A 27,705-nucleotide genomic window follows, 5' to 3' on the forward strand; every position below is an offset into this window, starting at 1 on the left:
GTCTACTTCTCAAAGTCAGTCTCTCATCTTTGAATTGGTTGGTCTACTTCTCAATGTCAGGCTCTCATCTTTGAATTGGTTGGTCTACTTCTCAATGTCAAGCTCTCATCTTTGAATTGGTTGGTCTACTTCTCAATGTCAAGCTCTTATCTTTGAATTGGTTGGTCTACTTCTCAATGTCAGGCTCTCATCTTTGAATTGGTTGGTCTACTTTTCCATGTCAGGCTCTTATCTTAGAATTGGTTGGTCTACTTCTCAATGTCAGGCTCTCATTTTTGAATTGGTTGGTCTACTTCTCCATGTCAGGCTCTCATCTTTGAATTGGTTGGTCTACTTCTCAATGTCAAGCTCTCATCTTTGAATTGGTTGGTCTACTTCTCAATGTCAAGCTCTCATCTTTGAATTGGTTGGTCTACTTCTCAATGTCAGGCTCTCATCTTTGAATTGGTTGGTCTACTTCTCAATGTCAAGCTCTCATCTTTGAATTGGTTGGTCTACTTCTCAATGTCAGGCTCTCATCTTTGAATTGGTTGGTCTACTTCTCAATGTCAAGCTCTCATCTTTGAATTGGTTGGTCTACTTCTCAAAGTCAGGCTCTCATCTTTGAATTGGTTGGTCTACTTCTCAATGTCAGGCTCTCATCTTTGAATTGGTTGGTCTACTTCTCAATGTCAAGCTCTCATCTTTGAATTGGTTGGTCTACTTCTCAATGTCAGGCTCTCATCTTTGAATTGGTTGGTCTACTTCTCAATGTCAAGCTCTCATCTTTGAATTGGTTGGTCTACTTCTCAAAGTCAGGCTCTCATCTTTGAATTGGTTGGTCTACTTCTCAATGTCAAGCTCTCATCTTTGAATTGATTGGTCTACTTCTCAATGTCAAGCTCTCATCTTTGAATTGATTGGTCTACTTCTCAAAGTCAGGCTCTCATCTTTGAATTGGTTGGTCTACTTCTCAAAGTCAGGCTCTCATCTTCTTAGTCTTCTTTGATTTCTTCCATGGCAGTGTGCCCTAAGGATCCTGTTTAAACATATTCAAAACATCTTACCTTTTTTTTGTCTCTGACAATGCTGAGAAAAGTAGAGTAGCAATCATACATAAAACACTGAACCATAATCTTCAAATACAAAAACAAAATTTAATAAAATACTCTGAAAGACACAAAGATAAAGGCACATTCCTCGTCCCATATGCTAGGAAAAATTTGTACAAATACTCCTTCTTCCCTAGTGCTATTAGAGCATGGAATGGGTTGCCTGAGCTAGCCAGGAAAACCAGTGACTTGGCAGAATTTAAATCATTGGTTAATATGCATGACTAAATGCAAGACGCGTAGGACGTAATCATCTTCTTTTTTGAAGTAACGTCTGTATTATATAAGATAAGAAGATAAAATTGTCTAGAAGGAAGGAGTCTTTATGACATTTGATGTTACATTTTCTTCCGTTATTATGTGTATTGATATAATTAAGTGCTTTGCAAATGCAGAAATATGGGTGTGTTTTTCTCTTTTCCCAACAAAGCTTCAACATTTTGAAGAGAAGTACACAGGACTACAGGTGGATCTTGTCTCCAGCCAGGAGAGACAGAAGCAGTCATTGCAAGAGCTGGCCAGCAGAGAGGAAGAGTTTGTTGTGTTGAAAGTGGAGTACAGCTCTCTGCAGGAGAAATATAAGGCTGCCACTGAGGAGGTGAGCTGTGAGAAGGAATGGTTTCATTGTTGTAAACACAGAAATCATTGTAGAACATTCAATGATATGTAATTGTGAATTCCAATGTAAAAATCAGGAATTTATCTAGAACTGTAGATGTTGTGTAATAGTGGGTTCAGACATAGTTGTAGAAAAGTAAATGCATGTTACTGGGGGATTGAAGTTTTATTTTACATGACAAATAACTTTGCAAGGTAGCTTTTAATTTGTGTTTTATAACTTTTGCTAAGAAAAGCTGCTGTTAGTTTTGAGCTGTCTATCCAACTATCATGTTTAGGCCTTCTAAATTGAAAGCTTCATTGAAAATCTGATTTTACCATTTTTTAGTCTTATGCTACTGTATAGTGATCACAAGGTACAATAACAAGGGAAATAATCAAACTGTTACGTCTTTTGTAACATAAATAAGTTTTTTTTTAATTATTATTAATATTGTTAATTGTGACTAAAGGTACAACAGTTATTTGTGTGTTTTTCTAAAGGTGTGTGATTTTGTTTTTAAAAAACTAAGTATGTTTATATTTTTTTATGGTTAATTCTATGTGTGTATGACTGACCCTCAGGGACCACCCACAAGGTTATATGTAACACAAACTCCATATATTATCTTGTTTAAATAGACATTGATATTATAAATCTCAATGGGTTTTTTTTTCTTATTGGGTGTGAAATATATTTAGACATTTGTTCTATTCCATTTTCACTATAAGTATGTCTTTAGTGGATTACAAAAGTAGCCCCATACATCTAAAAGCACTAAAATATAAACATCTTTAAACTCACATACATTTTCTAAGCATTATAAATAAAAAACATTTAGACTTTGATTAGAAACTAAAAAGGAAAAAAAGGAGATGGAACTAAAGGTAACAATTTTAAAAAATTCTTAGTGCTGGCATTCTGAGCAGCAGGAGACAAAGAAATAAGTCAATTTGTGTAATTTAAAATACAGCATTAGTCTGAATGCTAAGTATCCAGTTATTTAGTAACTTTGTTGTTCTTTGTTCATATAGTCATAGGAGTTCAATGTGTTGATTAGTTTCATGAGAATAGAACAGACCCTAACTTTATTTCACATTTCTTTTCCCAGTCTAGCAAACTGATCAATGAGCTTGAGCTTCTGAAACAAAACTACCGCAGTGCCAATGAGGAGATAGCTGGCCTGCGGGCAGCCCTAGAAGAGTCTCGATCCAACGGAGATCGGCTACACAGGGAGAGTGAGCTGGTGGTCCAGAACGTCAACACCTGGGTGCAAGAACAAAAGTGTGTTTGGCTAGATAGGAGGCAGCATAAGAAAATGTGGAGGAGAAAGTGTTTAGAGAGAATGGGCATTGTTTCCTGGTGCGATAGAGAGGAGAGAGGGAGATGGATAAATGAAGAGGTGTATGAGAGTATGGGACTAGGACCTGTCATCTATACTGATGAGGGAGCCAAGCAAGTGAACTATTTTGCTTTGGGTGGACAACTTGAGTAAATGATGTACCAGTACAGGAAATAAAAGCAGCAGGCTCAACTGTTTCTTCTTGATTTGTGAGAATTTGGTTGGATTGTGATAGTTCAGTGAAATTCATTTTTTTTTGTTCTTTGTCTTTAAAAAAAAGCATTTTGAAAAGTTTCTTGGAATTGAGTTTGATATTTGAACAATGTGACACTGCCATTTTCACAAATGTTGTCAGACACTGTTACAATTAGAAAGATTTTGCAAAATGTTTTTATTGTTCAACTTAATTTTTTTTAAATAATATTTTCATTTTTAATTTTCTTAATACTTCATTTTTGTTTCTGTTATTGTTATACAGGTTGGCCAATGAAAAACTAGGAAATAAAATCAGGTTAGAATTTATGCAAAAAGAAATATATGGTATTTAACAACATAATTGAAAATGAATATTTGTATATTTAATAGATACACATCTATTTTTTCTTTCTTATTTCATAAAATCTGTTCAGATATTTGTATAATATAAATATTTTGTTTGTAATACTTTTTTAAAGTTCTACAAATCTTTCAGGGAGCAAAGTAAAGCAATAATGGTACTCTCAGCTGAGAAGGAGTATGTATTCATTTGTAAACATTTAGTTTTTCTCAGATAGTTTATTTTAATAAACAAAATGTCAGTGTCTCTATTTTTGTAACGATTTGTTTTCCTTAGAACTCTTCTTGACCAGGTGACAAAATTACAGAAGTCTTACAGCAAAGTTAAAATTGAGCTAGAAGAGAAACTAGCAGAGAGTGATAAGTTTAAGGTAATATAGTTTAGAAATGTACAAGATACGACATGTAATAGTCTGACTTTTGGTGTAGGCTACTTTCATAAGAAATCATGTGCATAATGATAAAGTAATGGCATTATTAATTTAAAAAGAAACTGTGTGTAGCCAGTTGGTAGTAAAAGAAACATTTATTTTTTTTTAAATGTATTAACTATATTTTCAGTTTGGAGGATTTATTTCTTTACAAAGCATCAAAAACTTTAACATTTATATAAGAATGTTTTTGTCTGTATTCATCAGGCACTTCAAACACATTCTGTCCACCAACAAATCATCCTCAACCAGCTGAAGAGTAGACTGGAAGAACATGAGTATGTTAAACTTAGATTAAATCTTAATAATGTATAACACTATATGCAAAAATATTATTGGAGCTGCAGTTTATCTTTTTTCTTTTTTTTTTTGTTATAGCAGTTCATTAATTCATTCCCATAAGCAATAGGCAAAGACATAAGTTCAATAACAGACATGAGCTACAATTTTGTAAATCCTAATACCATCTTTGTCTACTTTTTGTAACAGAGTGGAACAGGATGAAGATTTGAAAACAAAAGAGGCAGCAATTGAAGATCTTCATCATCGACTTAAGTCAAACATTGAAAACATACATAAACTTAATCAACAGGTGAAGAATTTGTAATAACTTATATAAATAATTTTAATAGAAAAATGCAACCATGCTTTTAAAACAATTGTACAACAGACATTCTGTAAAGTGCTTTCAATTATACAAACAAAATTGCTCTTTAGTAAAAAAACATTCTCTGTTGTCCAGTTCTTTAAAGTACACATTTGATTCTGTTATCCATGTATTCATAGTACACATTTGATTCTCTGTTATCCAGTTGTCAAACATACAAAAAGAAAACCTGAGGCTCCGCAGTGAGTTAGATAGAGAGTTGAGTACCAGACAAAATCTGGAGCTACAGCTTCAGGGCAAAGACCAGTTGGTGGAAAGCATGAGATCACAGCTGGAGTCAGGAGCATACAAACGACTTTTTGAAAAATCAGACCAAATTAAAGATCCTGAAAAACTGGTAAGAAATGTTGAAAAATAGTGCATTCAAGTTCAATAAATAATCTCTATAATTGTTTTCAAAGTTAAATTTACTGAATAATCTTCATGGTACTTTCAATGTATCAAAATTACTTTAAAAAAACATTTTAATAAAACAAATTTTGGCTAGGACTCATTAGATAACTTTTTCTACTGCCAGTGGTTTGTGTTTGAGCTTTAAAAAAAAAACAGCTTTTACCTTCCAGCTATGCCAATATTTTTGTGTTTATCCTTATGAGAAATACTGTAAATCTCTTTTTTTTTTACCTCCCTCCCTTGTATGCTAGAGCAATGAATGTCTTGAAAAGAAGTAACAGATCAGCATGAAATTATTCTCAGTCAAAATTAATTTCCTCCATCCTATTGATCTATTCCTACGTTATTTTAGGCTCATCTCTTCATTTAAAACTTTTAAATGTTAACTAGTCACAAGAGTATGAGATGGTTTTAACTATCAACTGGAAAAACAAATAACTGATACTAAATTGATTTCTTTTTATTCTTTTGACAGTCTAGAATAGCATTGAGTAAAGCAGCTGAAGAAAGTAGTGGATTAGATCCTCTCAGTCTTGACAAATCCTATTGGATACAGAGAGTTGGAGAGGTAAATGGTTATTTTCTTTTGCCTTCTAGCTAGCATTTGTGTTCTTTAGTTTTTTGGGGGCAGCAGGGATTTTGACTTGAGTTCTGTTTAAAAATAATTTTTTACTTTCAATGCACTGATTGTTGAGTGATGTTATTAGTTTCACGTCTTTAAAAAAAAAAATTAATTTTAAATAACAGTTTCATTTCAGTGAATTATTTATGTTATTGTTTGTTTTTTTAATAAATGACTATAATTATATTATATTATACCTTTTGTTTACCAAGCTTTGAAATATTTTGTGTAATTAAATGTGGCTAAATTTGTTGATGCTTTTGGAATGTATTTTTTTTTTGTAAATGTAAAATGTTCACTTTATTTCGACAACAGAAAGTCAAATCCTAAAAGCAGTTAGAGCTAGCTGTTAGTTTTCCCAATTATTTACAGGTATGGTAGTATGACTGACTTTTAGTCTTGAGTCTTCATACTACTTTGGTTATCTTCATCATAACAATGTTTATTAATGTTTCTTAAGCCTTCCTATTACTAATTGTACTTATCTTCCACTTAACATGTGATGTACTCTAACATACTTTTTGTTTTTCTTCAATGAATTTATCTTATATTTCACTCATTTTCTTCAAACAAAACATTATATGAACTAATAGTTCAGAATTCATGTCATAAAACTTGGATAAATTGAGCACCTAGTTTGTTTTTTGTTGTACCAAACTTCTTCGATGTGAAAATACGCCTTGCTAAATCAATGTCATCCCATAGTAATCAGAACTGCAAATGTTCAAAACTTGCTTAGAAATTATAGCTGTAGCATGGTTAACAAAGCTACCTCATGAAATTTAACCAAGTTTGACTGTATTTTCAAATAATTTTCATTTAAACATGTATAGCAACTATATTCTTAGTAATTAATTCTTTGGATTTAAACCTTTTACATTCATATATACAAAATGCTGGTCATGATTTAATGTTTTGTCTCCATTTAAATGAAGGCCGCCATAGAATGTTTTGAATGTAATTAACATGGCATGAAATTTTTACAAATCAACAAGAACATAAAGGCATTAAGTTTTATTTAACCTTTCATTTGAGCAGTATAATAGCTTGACAGATAATTAATATTACTGTCATATAAAGCTGAACAAATGACTGACCACTAATGACTAATAAATAAAAGCCAAAGATGACCCCAAGGTCAAGAGCTTTAGTTGGTGCTCCCTACTATATACCTACTGTAATGGGGTATAGATGGACACACACACACCCCACCCCCACCCCAATGTAAAAGTGCTATGTTATGCTGGTCCTTTGGTATATGCAATAGGTAGAGGTTAGAGGTTTGACGTTTATAGTCTCCCAAAAGACTTTTCTAGACAGTTTCAAAATTCTCGACCCTATCATCAAAGTTTCTATATTTCTTTTCAAACATAAAGTACTGGTACTCTTGTGTCCTTTCTTAACATAAAGTAGCAGTATTAAAAAAAAAAGACTCCTTAATATTGTAAACATGTTAATTTTTGTTTTATTTAAATAATAATCAAAGTGTTTAGACTTCAAGCTTACTTTCCATCTATCTTATTCAGTTAGTATCTCCCTCCCCTCCTAACCAGTGATGCTTTCATTGTATTGAAAACCCATAAACATTGTTTTGATTTTCAATTTATATTTTTATCATTCTAAATACTTGTATTACTTTTTTCATTTTTTGTCTTTTTAAAAAACTTGCCATTGTTTTAGTTCCATTAACAACAGTAACATGATTCTTAACTTTTGTTATAATTGTTCTCATTCCGTTTTAAAATAGGAACAGTTATAATTATTTTAATTTAATATATTAAAAATGGAACATACAAAATAAATTAATTAATTGTATCTATTTCAACAGTTATCTATTCAACTGCAAGAGAGTAGTGAGTATTGGTCAGATAAAGTTAGGGACCTGTCTACCCAACTTGAAAAGGCAAGATGTGCAAGTGCTGTGATCAAAGTGCATTAAAACTTATTGTGATATTTACTATGTAGTACTAGTTTCCCAAGGACTAATGGTACTTGTTGGTAAACAAATAGCCATTTTATTATTGTATTTATTGCAGCAAACTTTTAATTATGAAAAATATTCAGCTTTCGTTTTATAAAATTCATTGCAAAACTCACATTTTAAGTTTTGTTTGTATTGAACTAAGTTTTATTTTGTATTAATGATCTAAAGAAAGCGAATGGAGGATAAAATAATTTTTAGTTATGTTAAATAAGTCTAGTCGATATTATCTTTAACTCTGATTCATACTATAAACCTTCAAGAACAGACAAAATAAATTTCCAATTATATCTAGGTCTATAAGTTGCTAACACCAAATTTTAATTCTGGTTTGCAGTTAGTAAAATCAAAATAAACATACATCAGTATTGTATATATTTATGTACTTTTTTTCACAATTCTTGAATTGTATAAATAGATATACGTTCATTATATCTTTGTTCTTCTTACATTATAAAACTTTTGTTTTAAAGTTTTGTATCGTAATTGTAAGCTACAAACATTTTTTTTTACTCTGTGATAAATGTTATACCCAAAAATACAACTTTCTGCAGCTCATAATTTTATTATCTTTAGCTTTCTTTGCATACTCTCAAAAGTATTAGTAGCCGTAGATTTTGTTTTCATTCATCAATTTGTAATAAAACTTCTGTGCTAATGAAGTCTTTATCCGTCCATAAAAGCTTTTATACATGAATGCATTATATATAATTATGTCTGGCATGTTTGTTTTGGAAAGAATTGGTGGAGGAAAAGTTACTCCTGTGCTGACATGTTACAGTTAACAGGCATGGGTTCATTGTTTATGTTCACATATTAATTTCTATCCTTTGTAAAAGTTTAGCAAATTTGTAAATGGAAATCAAACTTCAACCATCATTTCATGCCCTCTTTACATTTCTGACATTAAATAAGCTAAGCCATTATTTTTATAATAGATGGTGTCAAGTTTGTTCTTTCTTGCTAAGTGGATATTTCAAAGTGAAGAAAAGTGTCAGACATTTTTTTTTAGTAAAATGATCCCTTTCTATTAGTACATTTTTTTAACTGCATACCGTATTTCATTTAATACAAGATCTTATATTTGTTTTTTTATGTTTAAACTACTAAGTTAGGAAAGGCCTGAACAACTGACCTGGGACAGCAACCAGTGGGCTATTTAGACCAATTGACATCATGACCTGTGACAAGGTAACAAGCTATCAGTCTAATCTGCCCACAGGTTGTGACATTGCAGCTCTGTGTTCAGGCCTTCTATAAATGATTGGTCAATTTTATTATTGTAATGAATTATGTAAAAAAAAAAAATAAAGTTTTTAATCAATTCATTTAATCAATTCATTGCTTGTGTTAAGCAAATCATTGTTATTTTCCAAACAGCAAGTAGGCTGGTCTCCAAAAGATAGGTAAAGACCTTGCAATATATTGGAGCAGGTGATGTAAAGCTCATCGTTTCTAAAGTAGATGGGTTACTGGCCAGAACAATGACCAACTTGCCTTTACTTCTCAAATATATATTAGGGGACATGGGTGTAGCCAGGGGGGAGTTGGGGTTATGCTTTGATTTTGTTTATTTTAGGTGAGATTTTAATACTAGACCATCACTTGTCCAGCGCAGCCAAGGGGGGTTTTGAGTTTAAAACCCCCTATCAGGGGTTTTTGCAGTTAATCCTCCTCTTTTATAAAACACAACAAAAAATTATGCAAACAACAATCCCCAAATTCCAATAGCATAGCTAAGGAAGATTTTGATTTTAAATTAACAGTAAAACCCCTTCTTCAATATATGACTATCCATTCATCAGTCACCATATTCTATGAGCGTAGCCAAGAGGAGTTTGGTTTTTAAAACCCCTCTCCAGCGGGATTTGCAGTTAAAACCACCTCTTCAATGTAAAAAAAGCAAATTACACACTCAAAATTCTAAGGACGTTTTGAATTTAAACCCCTCCAGGGGGGTTTGAAGCTAAAAAATACGTCATCAATACAAAAAAAAAAGCAAATTACGCATTCCAGTCAGTTTAAACCCCCCTCCTTCAGATGGCTTTTTCTTAAAAGTTTAAAACCCCTCACAAAGAGGAGTGGCTCAACCAATGGGCATCAGGAAACACAGGCAGAGCCATGTACAAAGAAATGACTATGCCTAACAAACTGGACAGTATTAACTTCCTCCCCCACAAAAGAGCAATCTACAATTTTCCAACTAAGAACAGGACACACACCTCTGTTAAATTACCATTGGAACGAAATAAATTCTCACAACTCCCCCTTTGTAGACACTGCGCCCTTATGAAACCGTAAACCATATCCTCTTTGAATGCCTTTTCCTAATCCACCTTAGGCAGACCCTACTTCTACTACAGCCCAACATAACCAGCGCCCTATACGACAGTGCTGAGCAACTGAAGAAAACAGCACACTATTTTTCCTTGGCACAATCTGCAAAAGAGTTCACAGCTCAGCAGCAATAAAGCTGGCTAGAAGAAGAAGAAAACCCCTTCAGATGGTTTTGAGTTTAAAATCCCCTTACAGAGAGTTTTTGAGATAGAAACCTCTCTTCAATATTATTCTAAAGCAAACTAAATTCACCAAATTCTGTGAGCATAGCTAAGGGGGTTTTGAATTTGTTAAAAAAAAAGATCATTTAGTTTAAAACCCCCAACAGATGATTTTGACAATAAAACTTCTTTCGATATAAAATCCAAATCAAACTTAATTACAAGAGCGTGGCAAAGAGAGGTTACAAATTTCTTCCAGTGGCTAGGCTCCATTAATAAAGTGCAGTGAATAGTCATCTGCCAAAATTGAAAAGGACTAAATGTGGTTCAACAAAGATGGCTAAGACGGATTTTAGGAGTCCGTTATAGAGATTGAGTCTCAATCAAGGAAATCCTATGCTGTTGACCCCTTAGTAAAGTTGTGACAGAGCGTCGCATGAAGTTTGCTGGACATGTCTCCGACAAAATGAATAAAGGCATAATAAGAGATGCATGCCATTTCGAGGAAAATCCAAACAGGGACATCCTAGTACGACTTGGCGCCACACTTTCATGGAGGTCCATGAGCAGGTGGGAAGAGGCTTCAGACATTGTCAGTGACAGATTTTTGTGGAAGCAGTTTGCCGTCCAATGCGCCGAACGGCATGGGAGGATCTAAATAAGTAAGAATGGCACATTAGGTTTTTTGAAATATAACTTTTTAATAGCAGGATAATGCACTGTAGATACCTTAGAATATGCATTTTGTTGTCTTTCAATACCGGAAATAGTGTTTGGCGGCAGGGCTCAGACCCAAACCCCACTGGGAGAATTCACAGCGCTCCCCCAGACCCCCTTGCTGGCAATAGCTGAGAGTTTACAATTTTTCCACTAACTCCAGGAAGAATATATTCTAGGGTACAATAAACGTCTTCTGAAAGAATGAAGAGTCAGATTGTAATAAAGATTTATTATGTACATGCACACACACACATATATTGGCCAGGGGGTCCCCCCCCCCTCCCAAAAAAAATCCTGGCTATGCCCATGTTAAGGGATGCCCTAAAAATCCAAGTCTTCACCAGGATTTTAACTCGAGACCCCTGGATTTGGAAGCCAAATCATAATCATATATATTCAGGATTGTTTACTTTGAATCAATTTACTAATTACTAACAAAATCATAAAGTTCATTAAGACATTCAATTTATTGCCATCAGCAATGGAAACAAAAACAAATTCATTGATTTCAAATATCAACAACATAATTATTTACAGAACTTTATGAACATAAGACATTATCATTGTCAAAGAAGTAATAATATGATAGCTTGCGGAACTGAACATTCAACACTTTTAGTGAAACTCCAGAGGAAAAAGTTAACAACTTTCATCCAATGAATATGCTATCATAACAACATAATATTTACAAATATATATATATAATACATATTTTGATTGGTAGCACCAACATTTCTTGACATAATCATTTAAAGTGAAAGTATTAAACAATGTCAAGTTATTCATTTTTCTTTTAGGATGAAGAGAAATGCCACCATACTATTTACACAACTGTACAACTGATTCATAATAGTTTATAATACATTTAATACACATATTAGCTAAACTTTTTTTTTACCTTCTAATGCCCCACTTTTAATCCTTTTTTATACAAAAATCTAAAGATAATGTAACTCTAAATGGATCTTAAAGACAAAAAAAGCTTTACAGATCTTACAGTGAATTGAGCTATTCTGACATATCCAAGATATTGAGCCACATAGAATTAACATTATGTGAATCTGAAATATTGGGCTCCAAACTTAGGACTAAATAATAGACTAGACGGAGGCTCAACATTTTACTCAGATAGTCATTGGGTAGCAAAAGCTTGGTCATTGTTCACAACTATTGTATACTCAGTCACAGCATTCCCATCCAAAACTTTCCCATCTGGAATCACAATTTTAGCTGCTTTGTGTCCGGTGAATGTCTCTAACTGGGCTTTCAACAGCTCTAGATGAGCCTGCCTTTCAAGTCTGTCAAATTCAAACTTTTCCCTTTGCATTTCAAGCTCTTTTTTATGGAGCTCAAGTTCCTCTCGACGAAGATCCATTTCAGTCTGTCTTAATTTCCTTTCGTATTCATCTTTCCTCTCCAGGTATCTGAGGAATGCTGAGAGATCTCCACCTGTAGATGATCTTGCTGTTATCTTAGGCTTTTTTGCTGGAGATGTTATACCTAAGAGATTTAAAAAACAACTCTAAATTTATTTATTTTTTAATTGAAGAACTATTCTACTTCCAATAAATAAATAATATTTGCTTGATAAAATTGCTTTGGCAGATGGCTCTGTCTGAGTTTTAATCTATTGAATAGTTATTTGGAACTAAGGATATTACAGAGTTAACCCACGTCTATTTAATAGATACCTGACATTAGTCCAAGAATTGTATTTAATTTTGAAGTACAGAAAATGTCAAATTTTCAAATATCTTTTTTTTTTTTCAAAATTTGTTTACAAATTTATTAATTACAGAATCAATCAGAACCAAAAACTACTAAATTTAAAGTAATTTTATGCTGCCCCTGACTGTAACACAATTTTAAGTTCTAAACAAAATAGCATGCTCAATTTTTTTCAACGTCAAAGTCTTTAAAGAGAAAATACAGATCTCTTAGAATTGAAAGGAAAATTACTCAGCTTCAAGACATCAAAAGAAAATAAAAATGCCCAAGAAAACCTGAAATATGGTGTGCCAGTGAATAGTTTGTCTATGATATTGAAGAACTAGGAGCAAAGATAAAAAGCAAAATACCCTCACAGGCTTCCTTTACAAGGGAAGTAGCTTTGCAATATATTTATATTATTCAGTGATGCTCCAACATTCTTTTCACAGGTCCATGGGATAGTTTAAGTATGTCTTGCTGTAGATTAGACTTTACTGAATTTAAACTTACCAGGAGAAAAATTGGGAGAGTCATCAAAGTCCATATGGGAATCATCAGCTTCATCTTCCTCATCTTCTGTTTCTTCTCTTTCTCTTTTTCTTGGCCTTCCTCTCCCCCTTTTTTTAGGAGGCTGCTTTGGAACATTGTCTATAGCATCTTGCTTTGCCTTTGCCAGCTCATAAAGAATAATGCCCATTTCATCATCAGGTAGAGGTGGCCTTAACAAAGTACACAATATCAAGATTAAACATTAAGAGACCCAACACTGAGATAGCAATTCAGTTATAACTCATGGCATTCTTCATTATTTGTAACAAAATGTGTTTTAGATATCAATCCTAGCTTTTGGAATTTCATGAATTAATCCAATTGAAATGTGTAATGTAAGATTAGCTTACATGTAAGTACATATTTAATAATGAGCAGGATTTATGTGCCCTCTTACTATTATGTAGAATAAATACTAAATTTGTCCTGAATGTATCTTTTACTTTAACTTGTAAATTGTTAACTCATTCAAAAAAGATTACACAATATTTTGTTTAAATCATTAAAATATTCAAAAATCAAAACTCACTTTCCATTGCTGTTGGCCATGTATCTATCAATCAAAAATCTTATTCTCTTTTTAACTACACGAATGGTAACTGTTTTCATACGGGAGTCCCTACTCTGTAAATCGTCAACAAGGGCAAGCCACTCTTTCTCTGAGTTCCATGTGGAAAATGGGTTGTGCTCCATAACTACTTTTGCCATGAGGAAATCAATATCGTCAGTGAAAGAAAATGATCGCACACTCCTGCTGATAACAAAAGACATGTGTTTCAAGTTCAAAACGAGAAATGTTTAGTAAGACAGAGTAAAAACTATCTTTTTATGCTATTTTGAATACAGCTGAAGAAAATTATCCATAACAAAAAGAATAACAAATGTTTATTTCAAATCAACCTGAAAAAAAAAGTGTGGAGAAAATGAGGGTTGAGAATTCTAAATCTTGGTGGTAGACTTTTTCTTTTGGTTTTCTGGAAGCCCTCTACCAAATCAATATGATAAAAATGGGTACTAACTAAATTTTTACTTTGATACCGAAATTTTACCTCATCTATGGTTACAATTAGATAAATAAAAATGTGTATTAATGTTAAAAAAAATATTGCTATTAAGCTATTGGCATTGCTAACAGGGGATCAACGTTTACTGATACTTCCCTTTTACTTTTGGATCCATATAAACAAGTAAGAATGTAAGCAAAAATGATTACTTTAAGAAGTATTTTATCGTAATCATTTAATATAGAATGTTTTTAATTTATGCAAAAAGAAAAGGTTTACAAAAAGGATGTGCATAATTTATTATATCAGTACATAGTACTTAGGTGGATATTACATTCCATTTTTTTTTTCATCTCAGTATAACTTTTAAAATTCTTTTCCCTTTTTCCCCCCCATTATTTTGCTACCAATCCACAATTGTAGTATTAAATTTAGTTTAAACTGAAGTCTTTGTCTTATAAAATAATAAAATAGTTATTTTTAAATTCCAATCACTGCTGGCAGCTTCGATGTTCAAAGTTTTCCATATTTAACAACACATTATTATTAATTAAAAGTACCCTGATAAAAAAAGAAAACACCCACATCTTTTTTTTTTTTACACCAAAATACAATATGATTATAATTGAGTGATGCACATCTGTGTTAACTTTAAAACACCCTTTTGTTTATTTTCACTACAATCTAATATTATCATTCATTAATTATCATTTACATAATTCTGTTGAAATGAACAGTTTTGTGATATTAAACAGCATCATTAAATGTGTTGTTTTGTTTTTGTTTTAGAAAATATGCTCCATTGTCTATCTCAAAACCATTCATTTAATAACTCACTTTGAAGTTATTATTCTAGGTATTCCCAAAAGAGAGGCCCAACTATCTATATCTCTATTACTTATGTAATGTAAAGCAATACAATTTTATGCAAAATATAATAGTTTAGATTAGTTAATACAATTTGCAATTATTTTCATTTTGTTTGAATGGAATATAGTAACACCTTGTAGCTAACTTAATTTATTTTAGACAACAAACTGCACCTGATGATCTCATTGCCAATAAACAGTTTGTGATTTTTGTGTTCTAGATTACAGCTGACAATGTTCAAACTTCCAGCTTTGTAACGCAAGTGTACCATTGCTTCACATCCAAGACCAACATATCTGAAAATAATTAAGTATACATATTCTCCTGTCAATTAATTTTAAAGGTATTGTAAGTTGTTAATCAGCTTTACTAAATTTTTTAAAAAAGTGTTTTCTTGACATCAAAGTAATGGGAACCAACCTTTTGGCTTTCCTTGCACTGTTTTCCTTTTTTATTGGGTTCCCATAATGATTGCAGACCATTTTTACAGTTTGATAAACAAAGCGGTCAGGAATTTTGTCTTTCACACGTCTTTCATTGGCATATTCTAAACTGGTGGCTGACTTTGGTTTGAAAGCTATTTAATATAAATACATATTTAAGAAGAGAAATGCAGAACAAATCTTAAAAATGAAATTTATAGTTAGGATTTATATATCTATAACATATAAAAGTTTGAAAGTATAAATAAACAAATATAAAATGATTTTTTTCCCACAACCAAAATTAAGTTTAAGAAAATATTTTTTTTAACATCACTCTCAATATTTTAGTGTGATTGTTACCTTTCATTACACGTGTAGTAAAAGGAGGCCAAGACTTAGTGAGAATACAAGCTAATACAACAAGCTTATAATAGAAATATATTTATATACTCTAAATGTTTAGTCAATTGTGTTCACCAATCATCATTATCTCATCTCATCTGTCCCCATGTAGGGGTGCTGTGACAGTTCACATAACCAAAAACTTCCATTGTTCTCAGTCATCCATCCATTCTTTAACATTGCCCAGCCAGCTTTTCTTTAGACAACCCCTTCTTTCTGCTCCTTAAAGGATGTCTTTGAATATGACCAAACCTGCTCAGCTTTAGTCTCTTCCTCCTTTTTGCCAGAGTGTTGAGTTGATTTGTAACAGTACAAACTCGTTTGTCTTCTTTTCCTGGTATCTGATACCCAGCATTTTTCTGTAGCATTTACTCTCAAGGGCTGGGAATTCTTCTTTCGGTTTCAGTATTTCGTGTCCAACTTTCACAACCATAAAGGAGTACAGAGAACACTAGCAAAGAATACAGTTTTATTTTTACTTGGAAGCTTACGTTACTCTTCCAGATTTTCTACAGTTTGCTCGTAGCAGCAGATGCCAAGCTTTAACGGGTTTTTATCTCTTTTATTGTTCTAATGTTAGGCCATTCAACTGTATGCAACAACTCCTACTATCTCCACCACAAACTAGTATTTTGCTCTATTCTGCACAGATTTCCATGCCAACTGCTCTAGCTGCAGCATCCAGTTTTGAAGTAAGATCTTGTACTTGGTGTGCATTTTCTCCAAGAGGTCTATATCTTCTGAGATAGGAAATAGGTCGCGCTTTTATAGTCAGGATAGTAGTAAATCCTTAGAATTCTAGAGTTTTCATCATAATATAATCCAGAAATTCATTAAAAAGAGCTTGAGAGAGAATGCATCCTTGCTGCACTCCTATTTGGTTGTTCAGAAGTACTGCGCTGTTTGCAGAAGTCACCTATAAGTTTCTATTACACAAATTCAATTAGTCATCTTGCTTTCCTTGAAAAAATATTAAGTTTATGTAAACCTTGTAAATTTTTTTACCTGAGCCTGTTTCTTTCTGAAACTCTTCAAACAATGTTGAGAACTCTTCCCAGCTATCAAACTCTGTTTTCCCTTGAAAAATCTTTAAAAAATCAGCTGTTGTGTCGACAGCATCATCGCTGACACCATCACCATTGACTCCATCTTCCTGGTCATTTTCAATGTCATTTTCATTTTCATTATCTTGTTCTTGATCATGTTCGTTTTCATTCTCATTTTCCCCTTCATGTTCTGGGAACATCGTCTTATTATCTACAGAATCTTCTTGCTCAGCCATCATTGACTGGCTACAATTTCATTACACTTGAGTTCTCTGAAATGAAAAAAAGTAATAATAATAGTAATATTTAAATTAAAATGTCACATTAAAATTAAAACAATAATATATGAATATTTAAAAAATCCTTTTAAAAAAAAACAAAGCTTATCTGCCCTTAACACTATATCTACCAATAATGTACAAGTTATTTCCCTTATTCAATATCAAACATTTTTTTTTTATTGATTCACGTTTTGCTAGGTATAATAAATAATAGTTCAAAGTATCAACTTGAACAGAGAATGCATGAGGGAGAAATGGTATTAACAATTATTTAAGGGGACCAAACCCAACAAATTTAGCCATATATGTGAATACTGAAGGAGTAGCTTCCATTGTTTGGTATGAAACAAAATAATTAACTCTTTCTCTCCTTATTAACAATACTATCGTTGATTTGACCCCATTAAATTAAATTGATTTTTGGTTTTATAAACTTGTATTGTGTTATATATATAAAAAGAGCATGCATTCTCCTATAATTCTATACCAAAAGTAATGTTTTCTGATTAAATTACAAAAATGTTATTGAAGTTTAATGATAACAGGGTAGAATGTACAAATGTGAAAAACTAACAACTCCGTCAGAATGTGGAAAATAATTATGGAGATAAAAGAGTTAATTACCAGCAATTAATTGACTAATTGGTTACTTGTTTTTTTTTTGTCATTGATTCATAATGTTATTGATTGATTCATGAGAAGTTTCAACTTGATCCGAGAATGGGTGTGGGAGAAATAACATTAACACACTTTTTACCAGACAGAGTGAGTTGATATTTATAAGTAAGCATTGTAATAAGTAGGCCTAACTTATATGCTATTCATAGAATTTGATATAACAAAATTGGCCCAGTTTAGAGAACTAATGACAATATCTTACAAAATCTTACTTCAAAATAGAACATAATTATAATTATATTTTATATCCTACACATATCTAATAGAGATATACTTGTTAATGATATAGTCATATACTTCATATAGAGATCTACTGACTACTATGATAGTAATAATAGTATGATATTCAGTATTCAGTTCATATTAAGTTGTTAACATTAATTTTTAAATTAATAATGATATAGATTAGATCTAAGACGTCTAAGTCTATAGATTCTATATCTACATCTACAATTCCTAATTTTAGCATTTCATTCAAATTCTTGACTTAAGTCAAGTAGATCTATTATAACGTGCAAGTTCTTTTGTTCAGTATATAGACTCTAGATCTAGACTAATCATTGCTTCTTTGGATTCTAGATCTAAATCTAGACTATTCTAGACTCTAGATTTGTTAGTCTAAAAAAAACACAAATTCTAAAGATGGTTGACGTGATGTAAAAAAATAATTTTGGCTAAATAACACCGAATACAAGCTGGCAAGAAAACCCGAATATTTTGGCCATTAGTTTAGCCAAGTTGTAAATCTAGATCTGAATTCTATCGTATACCTAAGCAAGTAGATTTGTAGTGCATGGTCAAATATTGATTGAAATGAAAAAAAATGAGACAATAATTTTAAAGTTTGTTTACTGATACATGGTGGTGTAAGAAATTATCATTAATTTAGCTTCAAATTAAAACATTTCATTACCGCCAAAATGGAGATCTAGACGACGCAAAAAATGGCTTCTAATCTTCACCTCGAAAACTACAATCGTTCACTTTGATTGGCTGCATTTATGCGAAATCCTGGTTTGGCTTAGTTTTGTGTAATTCTATAGACATGCACGACGCAAACACGAAAAAAAAAAATCAATTGCTTATTTTATAAAAAAATCTCTCATTTATATCATGTATCCATCTAACTAGCTACTTATGCCTACCGGTATAAAAATTGATTAGATCTTCCCCCCTGCTATTAGCATTAGGTCTACCTTACATTCGAGTTATGCCCATGCAGTATCCCGTACCTGTCCTCATATGACATATAGTTTGATAATCCATCGAAAATTAAAACCTTAGATGTTTAGGTTTCCGTAACGTCATGTAGGCCTATTTATACACGTAGACTACAGTTACAATAAAACTGTCTGCATTTTAATGCTTCACTTAACATGCTTATGGCCCACCAATCGTACAGTAGGCCTATCTGTTACGTTGAATTGGAACAGCTTTATAATACGCGCACACACATACGCACATCTATACTTTTGCTTTTAACCGATACATTCTAAAAATGAAGTCATACATACTAATTTTTGAATAGTCTTGGGTCCGCCCCAGGGGCGTAGAGGGATTTGGGGGCCCGGGGGGATTGACCTCTTTGCGGGCCCCTTGCATTTTGACATTCGACATATGACATGAGATAATGTACGCAAAAAATAATAAGCCCAAAATCAAAATGGTTCTGTATATCAGTAAACTTAACAAAAAAATAATCATTAAGACTCTTTTAATGAATAATACCGTTGTTTATTAGCTAAATAATGCACAAGTGACAAATCTCAATTCATATCGCTTAACGTCGTGCATTCTGTGCAGCAAAGACATTTTTATAACATCATCTACATCAGGGGTCTCAAACACATGTGGCCCGCGAATCTATTTTGTGTGGCCAGCGACCACGTCCGCGAATTGAAAAAAAATAGATATAATTTACAATGACCACAAATAAGCCGTGAAATGATTTACAACTGCACAAATCATTAAATGAGGTGTCACTGTCGCCCACCGAGCGATTAGGCTTTCAGCTGGGTGAACGGTGGCCTGATTCTTACCGCTGGCCGCTAGCGGCTAGAATCTGGCCATCATTATACCACTGCCCCGACCGTTTGGCCTCGTGGCTAATCAGGCCACGCGGTTAGCGAAACAGGAGAAAGAGAGGAAGATGGGGAGGGATGGAGTACTTGTGTCAAGATTCAGTGAAAGCAAGCTTTAAATTGTTGTTAGCGAGATGATAGCAAAGGCATCACGACCATTCACTGAAGGCCAGTTTGTAAAAGAGTGTATGCTACATGCGTGTGAAATTATCTGCCCCGAGAAAAAGAAGCTCTTCGAAGGCATAAGTTTGTATGCGAACACAGTGGCAAGCAGGATCATCGAGTCAGCGACAAATGTTCAACAGCAAATGATTGCAGCTGCAAAAGACTTTGTAGCATATTCCATTGCACTGGACGAGTCTACTGGTGTAACAGACACCGCATACTGTGCCGTATTCATTCGTGGGGTCGACGAAAACTTGAACATTGTTGAAGAGCTATTGGACTTACTAGCCATGAAAGGAACGACGACTGGACGCGACGTGTTTAAAGAACTGGAAGCTTGTATTGACAGGTGTGTGGGCTACCGTGAAAAACCTTGTTTCAGTGGCTACGGACGGTGAACCAGCAATGTGTTCAGAGAAGGTTGGTGTTCTTGGATTAATGGTAGAGAAACGGAATCAGCTCATCTTGGCGGGACCTTTTGCAGCCATACACTGCATTCTGCACCAAGAAGCACTCTGTGGCAAAAGTCTACAAATGAAGAACGTGATGGATGTTGTTGTGAAGACGGTGAACTTCATACGTGCACGGGGTCTCAACCACAGACAGTTTGTGTCATTTCTAGCTGATTTAGAAACGGAATACGGAGAGTTGCTGTATCATATGGAGTCAGATGGTTGAGTCGTGAAAAGTGCTGCAGAGATTTTTTGAACTGAGACGGGAAATACCATTGCTCATGGCAATGAAAGACAGAGACATACCTCAGCTCAGTGACCTAATGTTTTTGTCGGATCTTTCTTTTCTTACTGACATCACGCAACATCTAAATGCAATCAATTCACAACTACAGGGCACAAAGCAGCTGATTACCGTGATGTTTGATTCATTCAGATGCAAGCTGACTTTGTGGGCCAGCTGGCAGATGGAAACCTGGCTCATTTCTCTTTTCTACAGAGCATAACGGTTGAACTACAGTGCCTGAAAGACTACGTAGACATCCTCTTCAGACTACTTGAAGATTTTGAACACCGCTTTCAGCAATTCACTGCTCTCGAACCACATTTTTCCCTTGTTGCCACTCCGTTCGCAGTTGACGTGAAAAACGTTCCAGTGGAAGTTCAGATGGAACTACTGGACCTGCAGTGTGACACTGTTCTGAAGCAAAAATACGCTGATGTTGGCGTTCCAGATTTCTACCAGTTTCATCCCAGAGAGAAGTTTTCAAACTTATTTTGCGCAGCTGCTAGAATTCCTGCGATGTTTGGGGGTACGTACGTTTGCGAACAGTTTTTCTCCAGAATGAAGGTCAACAAAACAGCATTACGATCAAGACTGACTGGTGAGCATCTGAGAGCAACCTTGCGGCTTGCCACTACACGCGACTTCAGGCCTAACGTCGATGGTCTGGTCTCTGCCAAACGCTCTCAGCTGAGTGGACAGAAACATGAGTGACGAGCCATCTGCAGTAGGCCTAGTAATTATAGTTTTTTGTTTTTTTTGGGGGGAATACAGTTTCTGCTTTTTTTATTAGTGGCAGAGGCAACCACAACTTATTTTAGTAAACTAAACTGTCTGTGCATGTATAAAGTACAATAAATGTAATTAATAATTATATAAAAACTTTATTTTAGAATTTAACTGCAGTGACAGTAGTGTTTGTAAATTTAACGAAAAAACATTCTCTTTTCGTGACTGATTGTTACTTTCCACTGTGACCCACATGCTGATATGAGTTTGAGACCCCTGATCTACATCGATACTTTCTAGTATTTGTGACTTCACTGACATTAAAGCCATGATAAGACTTTCTTGCGTCATTGTGCTCCTCAGATAGTTTTTGATGAACTTGAGCTTTGAGAATGATCTCTCACATGACGCAATGGAATTGGCCTGAGTTAGCGGTATTCGGAGGAGGTTGCAAGGTTTGAGCCCACGTAATTACCATATGAAGCCTGTTTCCGCAATATGTCTAATGGTGATTGTATTACTGGTTTGTTGATGAAAAGTGCTCGTGCATCAATGACATCATTGAACAAGCGATCTGCAATTTATTTCATCATACAAACAGGAAAAAGTAACACAATTTGTCATAAGCGTGTCATCACCCAATAGGTGTCTTGGTTCAAGAAGAAACCCAAAGGTATTCATTTTCTTTCCAGCCTTTGTAATCTGCCCTTCATCTCCATATGAAATCTGTCCAGCACTTCTGTCGCAACACGTTTGAATTGCAGTTTTATTGACAGTCCTACATTAGAACTCAACTTCCCATCAAGTCTTTTCTTTCTTCTGGTTGTTTTGATTACAGGGAATCCATAGTATTCACTACCTTCATTTGATTTTTCCATGGATTGGGTTTTGTCAGTTTCTCATCATTTTGTAGAAAGCATGAAAGGGTACTAATTTCTTCAGCAGCTTCCCGTATGTGCAGTCCAGACTTTTGTAGTTTCTTCTGAACTACATTAATTGGGCGCAGGAGTTTTGACCAGAATTCCAAATAGGCAAAAAATTCTTAATTTTCCACTGCATGAAGAAAATACGTCATTGTTGGTTGTTTATGTTTTGTGCGAAAGCAAAAAAAGCATACAAAAGTGGGAGTATGCTCTAGTATGGAAATACTCCGACAAGCGGACTGCCGTATTCACCATCACAACAGCTGATGAGTAGAAGACTTAGGGAGATCATTCCAACTGCAAGGACAAAGAAGCCACACAGTGGGTATAAAAAATGGTGTCCCCCAAGGAGGAGTCCTATCCCCAACACTTTTCCTAATATTCATAAACGATCTAAATCAAAACCTACCCAAAAAAGTTAAGAGCAGCATGTATGCAGATGACCTTGCCTTAATTAGCACAGAAGAATATGTAGGAACATCGAAATTTCGATTACAAGATGCTCTTGATAAACTCAATAATTGGTCCAAAGACTGGGGCATGTCCATTAACACAAAAAAGACAACATATACCATATTCTCACTGTCAACAAAACAACAAACAATAAAATTAACATTAGATAAGGAAGCTTTAGAAAAAAATGACAGCCCTACTTATCTTGGAGTCACCTATGACCCGAGACTAACCTGGAAAAACCAAATAGATAAAACACAGAGTAAAGGCATCCAGAGACTATCCCTCTTGAAAAAATTAGCTGGCACAGATTGGGGAGCTAATCACAACATCCTGAAAAAGACCTATACCAGTTATGTAAGACCTGTACTAGAATATGGTGCCACAGCATGGGGCTCAGCAGCCCAAACTAACCTAAGAAAAATAGACAAGGTTCAAAATATTGGTCTAAGGATAATGACAGGAGCAATCAAAACAACACCCATAAGAGCTATGGAGGAAACCGCTGCCCTGATCTCTCTGGATGAAAGAAGAGAAATAAAAATCCTTTCCCAATTCACTAAATTGGAAACCTTGGAGAGGCACCCACTCAGAACAAAAATCCACAAAACTGGCACAAAAAACCGTCTCAAAAGGACCAATTTCATACAGGAATCTCTAAACCTAAAAAAGAAACACCAACTTGAAAAAATTACTCTGGAATCCTCGAAACACTATAATGAATCTCCACCCTGGGACGAAAGCCCTCTTCCTACTATAAGGGACCATATTGAAAAAATAAAAAGAAAATCTGATTACAGACCAACAGAGCTCAAGGAAATAGTGAACTGTTTTCTACATACCAATTACCCTAGCAATCAGTGGATCAGAGTTTACACAGATGGCTCATCCCATAAAGCCACCACAAATGGAGGAGCTGGAATACTTATCGAATGGCCAGATGGAGGAAAACTAGAAAAATCCTTTGCAACTGGAGAGCTCTCTGACAGTCACAGAGCAGAAAGGGAAGCACTAGCACTAGCTGCTACCATGCTAGCAAATCATCCTAGTTCCCCTCACAGTCAGATTGTCTTTCTAACAGACGCAAAAACAACCCTCCAAAGCCTGCAAAACTCTGATTCCCCTTGTATTAAAAACCTCAGAACAGCACTCACAAAGCTCAACCACAACAGCAAAAAAACCGTCATTCAATGGATACCAGCTCACATACAACTAGCAGGAAATGAGAAGGCTGACACACTCGCCAAGAGTGGGAGAACAAACTCACAAGTAAACTCTGCTCTCTATCCAGAAGAAATGAAGAAATTAATTGTAGATAAAATAAATGAGAAATGGACGAGCTCCCATCCAAATCACAAGAAAGATGATGCTTACTATAAGCTATCCCGACAAGACCAACGTCTAATCTTTCGACTCAGGACCGGACACAACAGAATGCGACAACACATGTTCCGGAAGCTCAAAATTGGAACCAGTGAAATCTGCCCATGTGGAGTATCACCAGAAAATGCCGACCACGTCCTCCAAAACTGCTCTCTCTACCAAGAGGCCCGTATAAGACATTGGCCCCAAATCACCCCAATAGAAAGAAAACTATATGGAGAGCTCCCTGATTTGGAAACCACTGCGCAGTTCATCTCATGTATTGGTCTAGTCATATGAACACTCCAACATAACAATGAGAACGATGAAGAAATGAAGAAGAAGAATTCCAACTGATCCCAAACTATTGAAACTACCAGTAGCTGAGAATGCAGAGACATTACTCAACGAACGACAGGTGAAAAGCAAAGTGAAATACGATGCAAAAGCAAGACTACCTAAAGATTACCCTGTCGGAGAGAAAGTGAGAGTTCGTCTAGGACAAATAAGGCAGAAAGCAGTTGTCATAAAAAAACATTCATCACCCAGATCTTACATCATAAAGACAAACGATGGAAAAACATACAGAAGAAATCAACGCTTTTTTTAACAAGAGTTTCGATGAAGGCATCTCTGGGTACTATGATACCAATGAAGACAATGAACAGCAAACTGTTGGAACAAACGAAACAAACAGTTATAGACCAACGTCTAGAGATCTTGTTGTGCCAGTCAATACAACCAGAAGTGGTCGAATTGTTAAAGTTCCTAATAGATCTTAAGAACTTTAAAAGGAAGGATGTGATAATAACTTCAAAAGGAAGGATGTGCTAATATTATACGATATTACGTCATTGTTTGTTGTTTATGTTTTGTGCGAAAGCAAAAGGATTTGACGAGACATAGCTTATAGTGTCCATTCTTTCAGTTGTTGATTCAAAAAGGTTCTCCAACAGTATGATGATTTTGTCGAGATGCAAGGAAACTGCCGACGTAGCTTCTTCTCTTGTATTGCTCTTTTTTTTTTCAATCTCGGCTTCATCTTCTTTCAGTTTGGCCCATCTCTGGGGTTAATTTGAAAAAAAAAGTTGAACAATTCATGTACAGTTCCAAAAAAGGTGACGATTGTTGGATCTATCTCAGCAGAATGAAAAGCTGCCAGGTTGAGAGAGTGATTATCATAGTTCACAAATGATGCTTTTGGATTAATGTCCAACAGACGTATCCGCAGGCTAGACAGACGGCCACTCATTGTGTCTGCGTTATCATAGATTTAACCTTTGCGACACGCTGTTTTGTAGCCCCACTCTGGTCAACTCGGCATGGGGGAAGTTCCCATAGAAAGAATAACATTTTTTTTATTTCACAAATAAAAAATATGCCATGATTGTGAAATTTCCTCTGACAAAAAGACAGACATTTAGTTTTTTTTTATTCATTTTCCCACCTTTGCAATTCACTCTTTTATCACTCTATAAGAACGGTTTGTTTGTTTGTTTTTAATTTAGAAAAGCATGTTTCCATTGGATTGAGGAAAGATGAATAGAGGGTTAATAACTCGATTGTGAAGTTTAATTCTGAAATTATAGAAGCCAAACCCAAATAATGGACAATTTTAGCATTATTAAGAATAACTATTGGATCTGTTATACCCGATTCTGTAAATTTTGCTTCAATGTTAATTAGCGTAACCTTAAAATACTCGCCATTTAAATCTATTATTAGTAAAGGTAACAAGATACCTGGAATTCGCTGTATATCATACAGTTTTATTCGTGGCAACAAAGAGAGAAATATTCTTGGTTCTTGCTGCAAGCACATGTGTGATCTCTTTTAAAAGGAAAATAAATCGGCAACAAATCTATTAAAGATTTCCATTTTAAAATGTAAAACTAACTTTAAAAAAAAACAACTTTGATTTCTGTGGGAAAAAAATATTTTTAAAATGTCAACAAAGTCAACGTAGCCTACTGATAGACCTAGATCTAGGTTTAGTCTTTGTTATAAATTTAATCCATAAATGTTGAAATAGAAGACACCCGTTGACACTATTTGTCAATCAAATATATTAATTTATGTATTTACAAACAAATTTCGGACACCCATTTGGGGATTTGGATCTTCAAATTCTCACCCATCCCCCCTTAGCTACGCCGCTGGTCCGCCCTTACAGAGGGGTGGAATTTTGTGGCATCACTTGCCGCAGCGTAGCCAAGGGGGGTTCTGAGTTTTAAATACCGGAAATATTGCTTGGCGCCGGGTCTTGGCCTCACTATTAAGACTAAGACAGCTAAGACTGCTTTATTGATCCTTACGGAAATTTGTAATGATTACAATGACTCTTTTCTCATATAAATACAACAGACACAACATAAAGAGTTCATTCAGCGACTACAGGCAGGTATCTTGGTGCATTTCATGTTCCCTGATCAATGAGTTGCGGTGATAGAGTCTGACCGAGTGAGGTACAAACGAGTTTTTGTACCGCTCCGTTCTTGTTTTGATTGACAGCAGTCGCCCACTTCGCGACGACCTGACCTGACGTAGTTCTGATGGAGCGGGTAGCCGTTGTCTTCCAAGATTTTTTCGATTTTTCTTAGGCACTTTTGTTCGAAAAGTTCCTTTAAATGTGGTAATGTTGTGAGATTAGATTTGTCTCTATCATCTATAATATAGAAGATAGGCCTACTAGATCTAGATAGATCTATATCTTCTTATAAAATATAGATGTCACTTAAAAAAAGAAGACGTTTGTGTCCTACGCCTATTCCTATAGGTCTATATCTAGTCATGCATGTTAGTCAATTATAAATTCTGCCAAGTCATTGGTTTTCCTGGCAGCTCAGCCACTCAGGCAACCCACTCAATGCTCCAATAGCTATAGCTCCTGTAGTAGGCCTACACTAGGACTATATGCGTACGTCTATCTGACCCAAGTTGTTAAAATAGGTCGGAGACACAGCCTATTTACTTATGGGCAGGGAGGGTGTGTAACTGTTTTAGTGTAAAGATAGATTTTCGTAGCCTAGGCTAGCTACATTCTTACTAACTAGCTAGACCAAATTGTTATTTTCTTGTCTGACAACTGAACAAACTAAAAACACTATTGCATAACGCGCAAGGAAATAACGCAGTTTATTGTCTAGTCATCATCAACTACAGATGGGCGCCCGCACTTGCAACCCCCCCCCCCCCCCCCCCCCGGATTCTGAGTAGCGACATAATATAAAAATTATATAGTAATTCAACTAATTTTGTTCACAAATAATGATTTCTAATTAAAAGTAGGACCGTCCTCCCACTCAAAGGGTTTATGGGGGAAGGGCAGTAGATGTATTCGCTCCCTCCCACCCAATCGGCTAACAGGGGAACGACATAATATAACGAATTGGTT

The 27,705-nt window shown here is 34.6% G+C and overlaps 2 protein-coding genes across 12 annotated transcripts in view; one reads left to right on the plus strand and one right to left on the minus strand.

The window, feature by feature from the left end:
* The window catches only part of LOC106068294 (early endosome antigen 1-like), a 70,373-nt gene extending 61,365 nt beyond the window's left edge, over nucleotides 1–9,008 (plus strand). For 5 of the 7 annotated variants that reach the window (XM_056035264.1, XM_056035266.1, XM_056035268.1 and 2 more), the window contains 10 exons: nucleotides 1,522–1,689; nucleotides 2,801–2,973; nucleotides 3,510–3,542; nucleotides 3,723–3,764; nucleotides 3,864–3,957; nucleotides 4,225–4,295; nucleotides 4,507–4,609; nucleotides 4,830–5,021; nucleotides 5,553–5,645; nucleotides 7,528–9,008. In XM_056035264.1, the coding sequence (XP_055891239.1) occupies nucleotides 1,522–1,689; nucleotides 2,801–2,973; nucleotides 3,510–3,542; nucleotides 3,723–3,764; nucleotides 3,864–3,957; nucleotides 4,225–4,295; nucleotides 4,507–4,609; nucleotides 4,830–5,021; nucleotides 5,553–5,645; nucleotides 7,528–7,638 (1,080 nt within the window). In that variant the 3' untranslated portion in view covers nucleotides 7,639–9,008. Of the gene's footprint in view, nucleotides 1–1,521; nucleotides 1,690–2,800; nucleotides 2,974–3,509; nucleotides 3,543–3,722; nucleotides 3,765–3,863; nucleotides 3,958–4,224; nucleotides 4,296–4,506; nucleotides 4,610–4,829; nucleotides 5,022–5,552; nucleotides 5,646–6,014; nucleotides 6,072–7,527 lie in introns of all 7 variants that reach the window. The other 2 variants (XM_056035269.1, XM_056035270.1) reach the window with 2 other exon arrangements.
* Nucleotides 9,009–11,346: 2,338 nt separating this feature from the next.
* Nucleotides 11,347–18,926, minus strand: LOC106068296 (uncharacterized). Of its 5 annotated transcripts, none has more exons than XM_056035278.1 (8): nucleotides 18,309–18,326; nucleotides 17,810–17,893; nucleotides 16,864–17,176; nucleotides 15,452–15,608; nucleotides 15,205–15,327; nucleotides 13,687–13,911; nucleotides 13,119–13,327; nucleotides 11,347–12,398 (listed from the first exon to the last, which is right to left on the minus strand). In XM_056035278.1, exons 3-8 carry the CDS (start codon nucleotides 17,141–17,143, stop codon nucleotides 12,031–12,033), a joined length of 1,362 nt encoding a protein of 453 aa, XP_055891253.1. In that variant the 5' UTR covers nucleotides 17,144–17,176; nucleotides 17,810–17,893; nucleotides 18,309–18,326; the 3' UTR covers nucleotides 11,347–12,030. The 5 variants fall into 5 exon arrangements, with proteins under 5 accessions (XP_055891253.1, XP_055891254.1, XP_013083074.2 ...); XM_056035279.1 differs by lacking the exon at nucleotides 18,309–18,326 and adding an exon at nucleotides 18,138–18,156; XM_013227620.2 differs by lacking the exons at nucleotides 17,810–17,893; nucleotides 18,309–18,326 and adding an exon at nucleotides 18,777–18,926 and having other exon boundaries at nucleotides 13,687–13,908.
* Between the last annotated feature and the right edge of the window lie 8,779 nt (nucleotides 18,927–27,705).

The sequence above is a fragment of the Biomphalaria glabrata genome, chromosome 7 (assembly GCF_947242115.1).
Source record: "Biomphalaria glabrata chromosome 7, xgBioGlab47.1, whole genome shotgun sequence".
Classification (NCBI taxonomy): Eukaryota; Metazoa; Mollusca; class Gastropoda; family Planorbidae; genus Biomphalaria; species Biomphalaria glabrata.

Coding starts and splice junctions, on each gene's coding strand:
- LOC106068296 (XM_013227616.2), bottom strand. CDS start 17,143: ATGATGGCTGAGCAAGAAGATTCTGTAGATAATAAGACGATGTTCCCA. Junction 13,912..15,204: donor ATTGGCAATGAGATCATCAG/GTGCAGTTTGTT, acceptor TTTTGTTATCAG/CAGGAGTGTGCGATCATTTT. Junction 12,399..13,118: donor CTCTCCCAATTTTTCTCCTG/GTAAGTTTAAAT, acceptor TAAATCTCTTAG/GTATAACATCTCCAGCAAAA.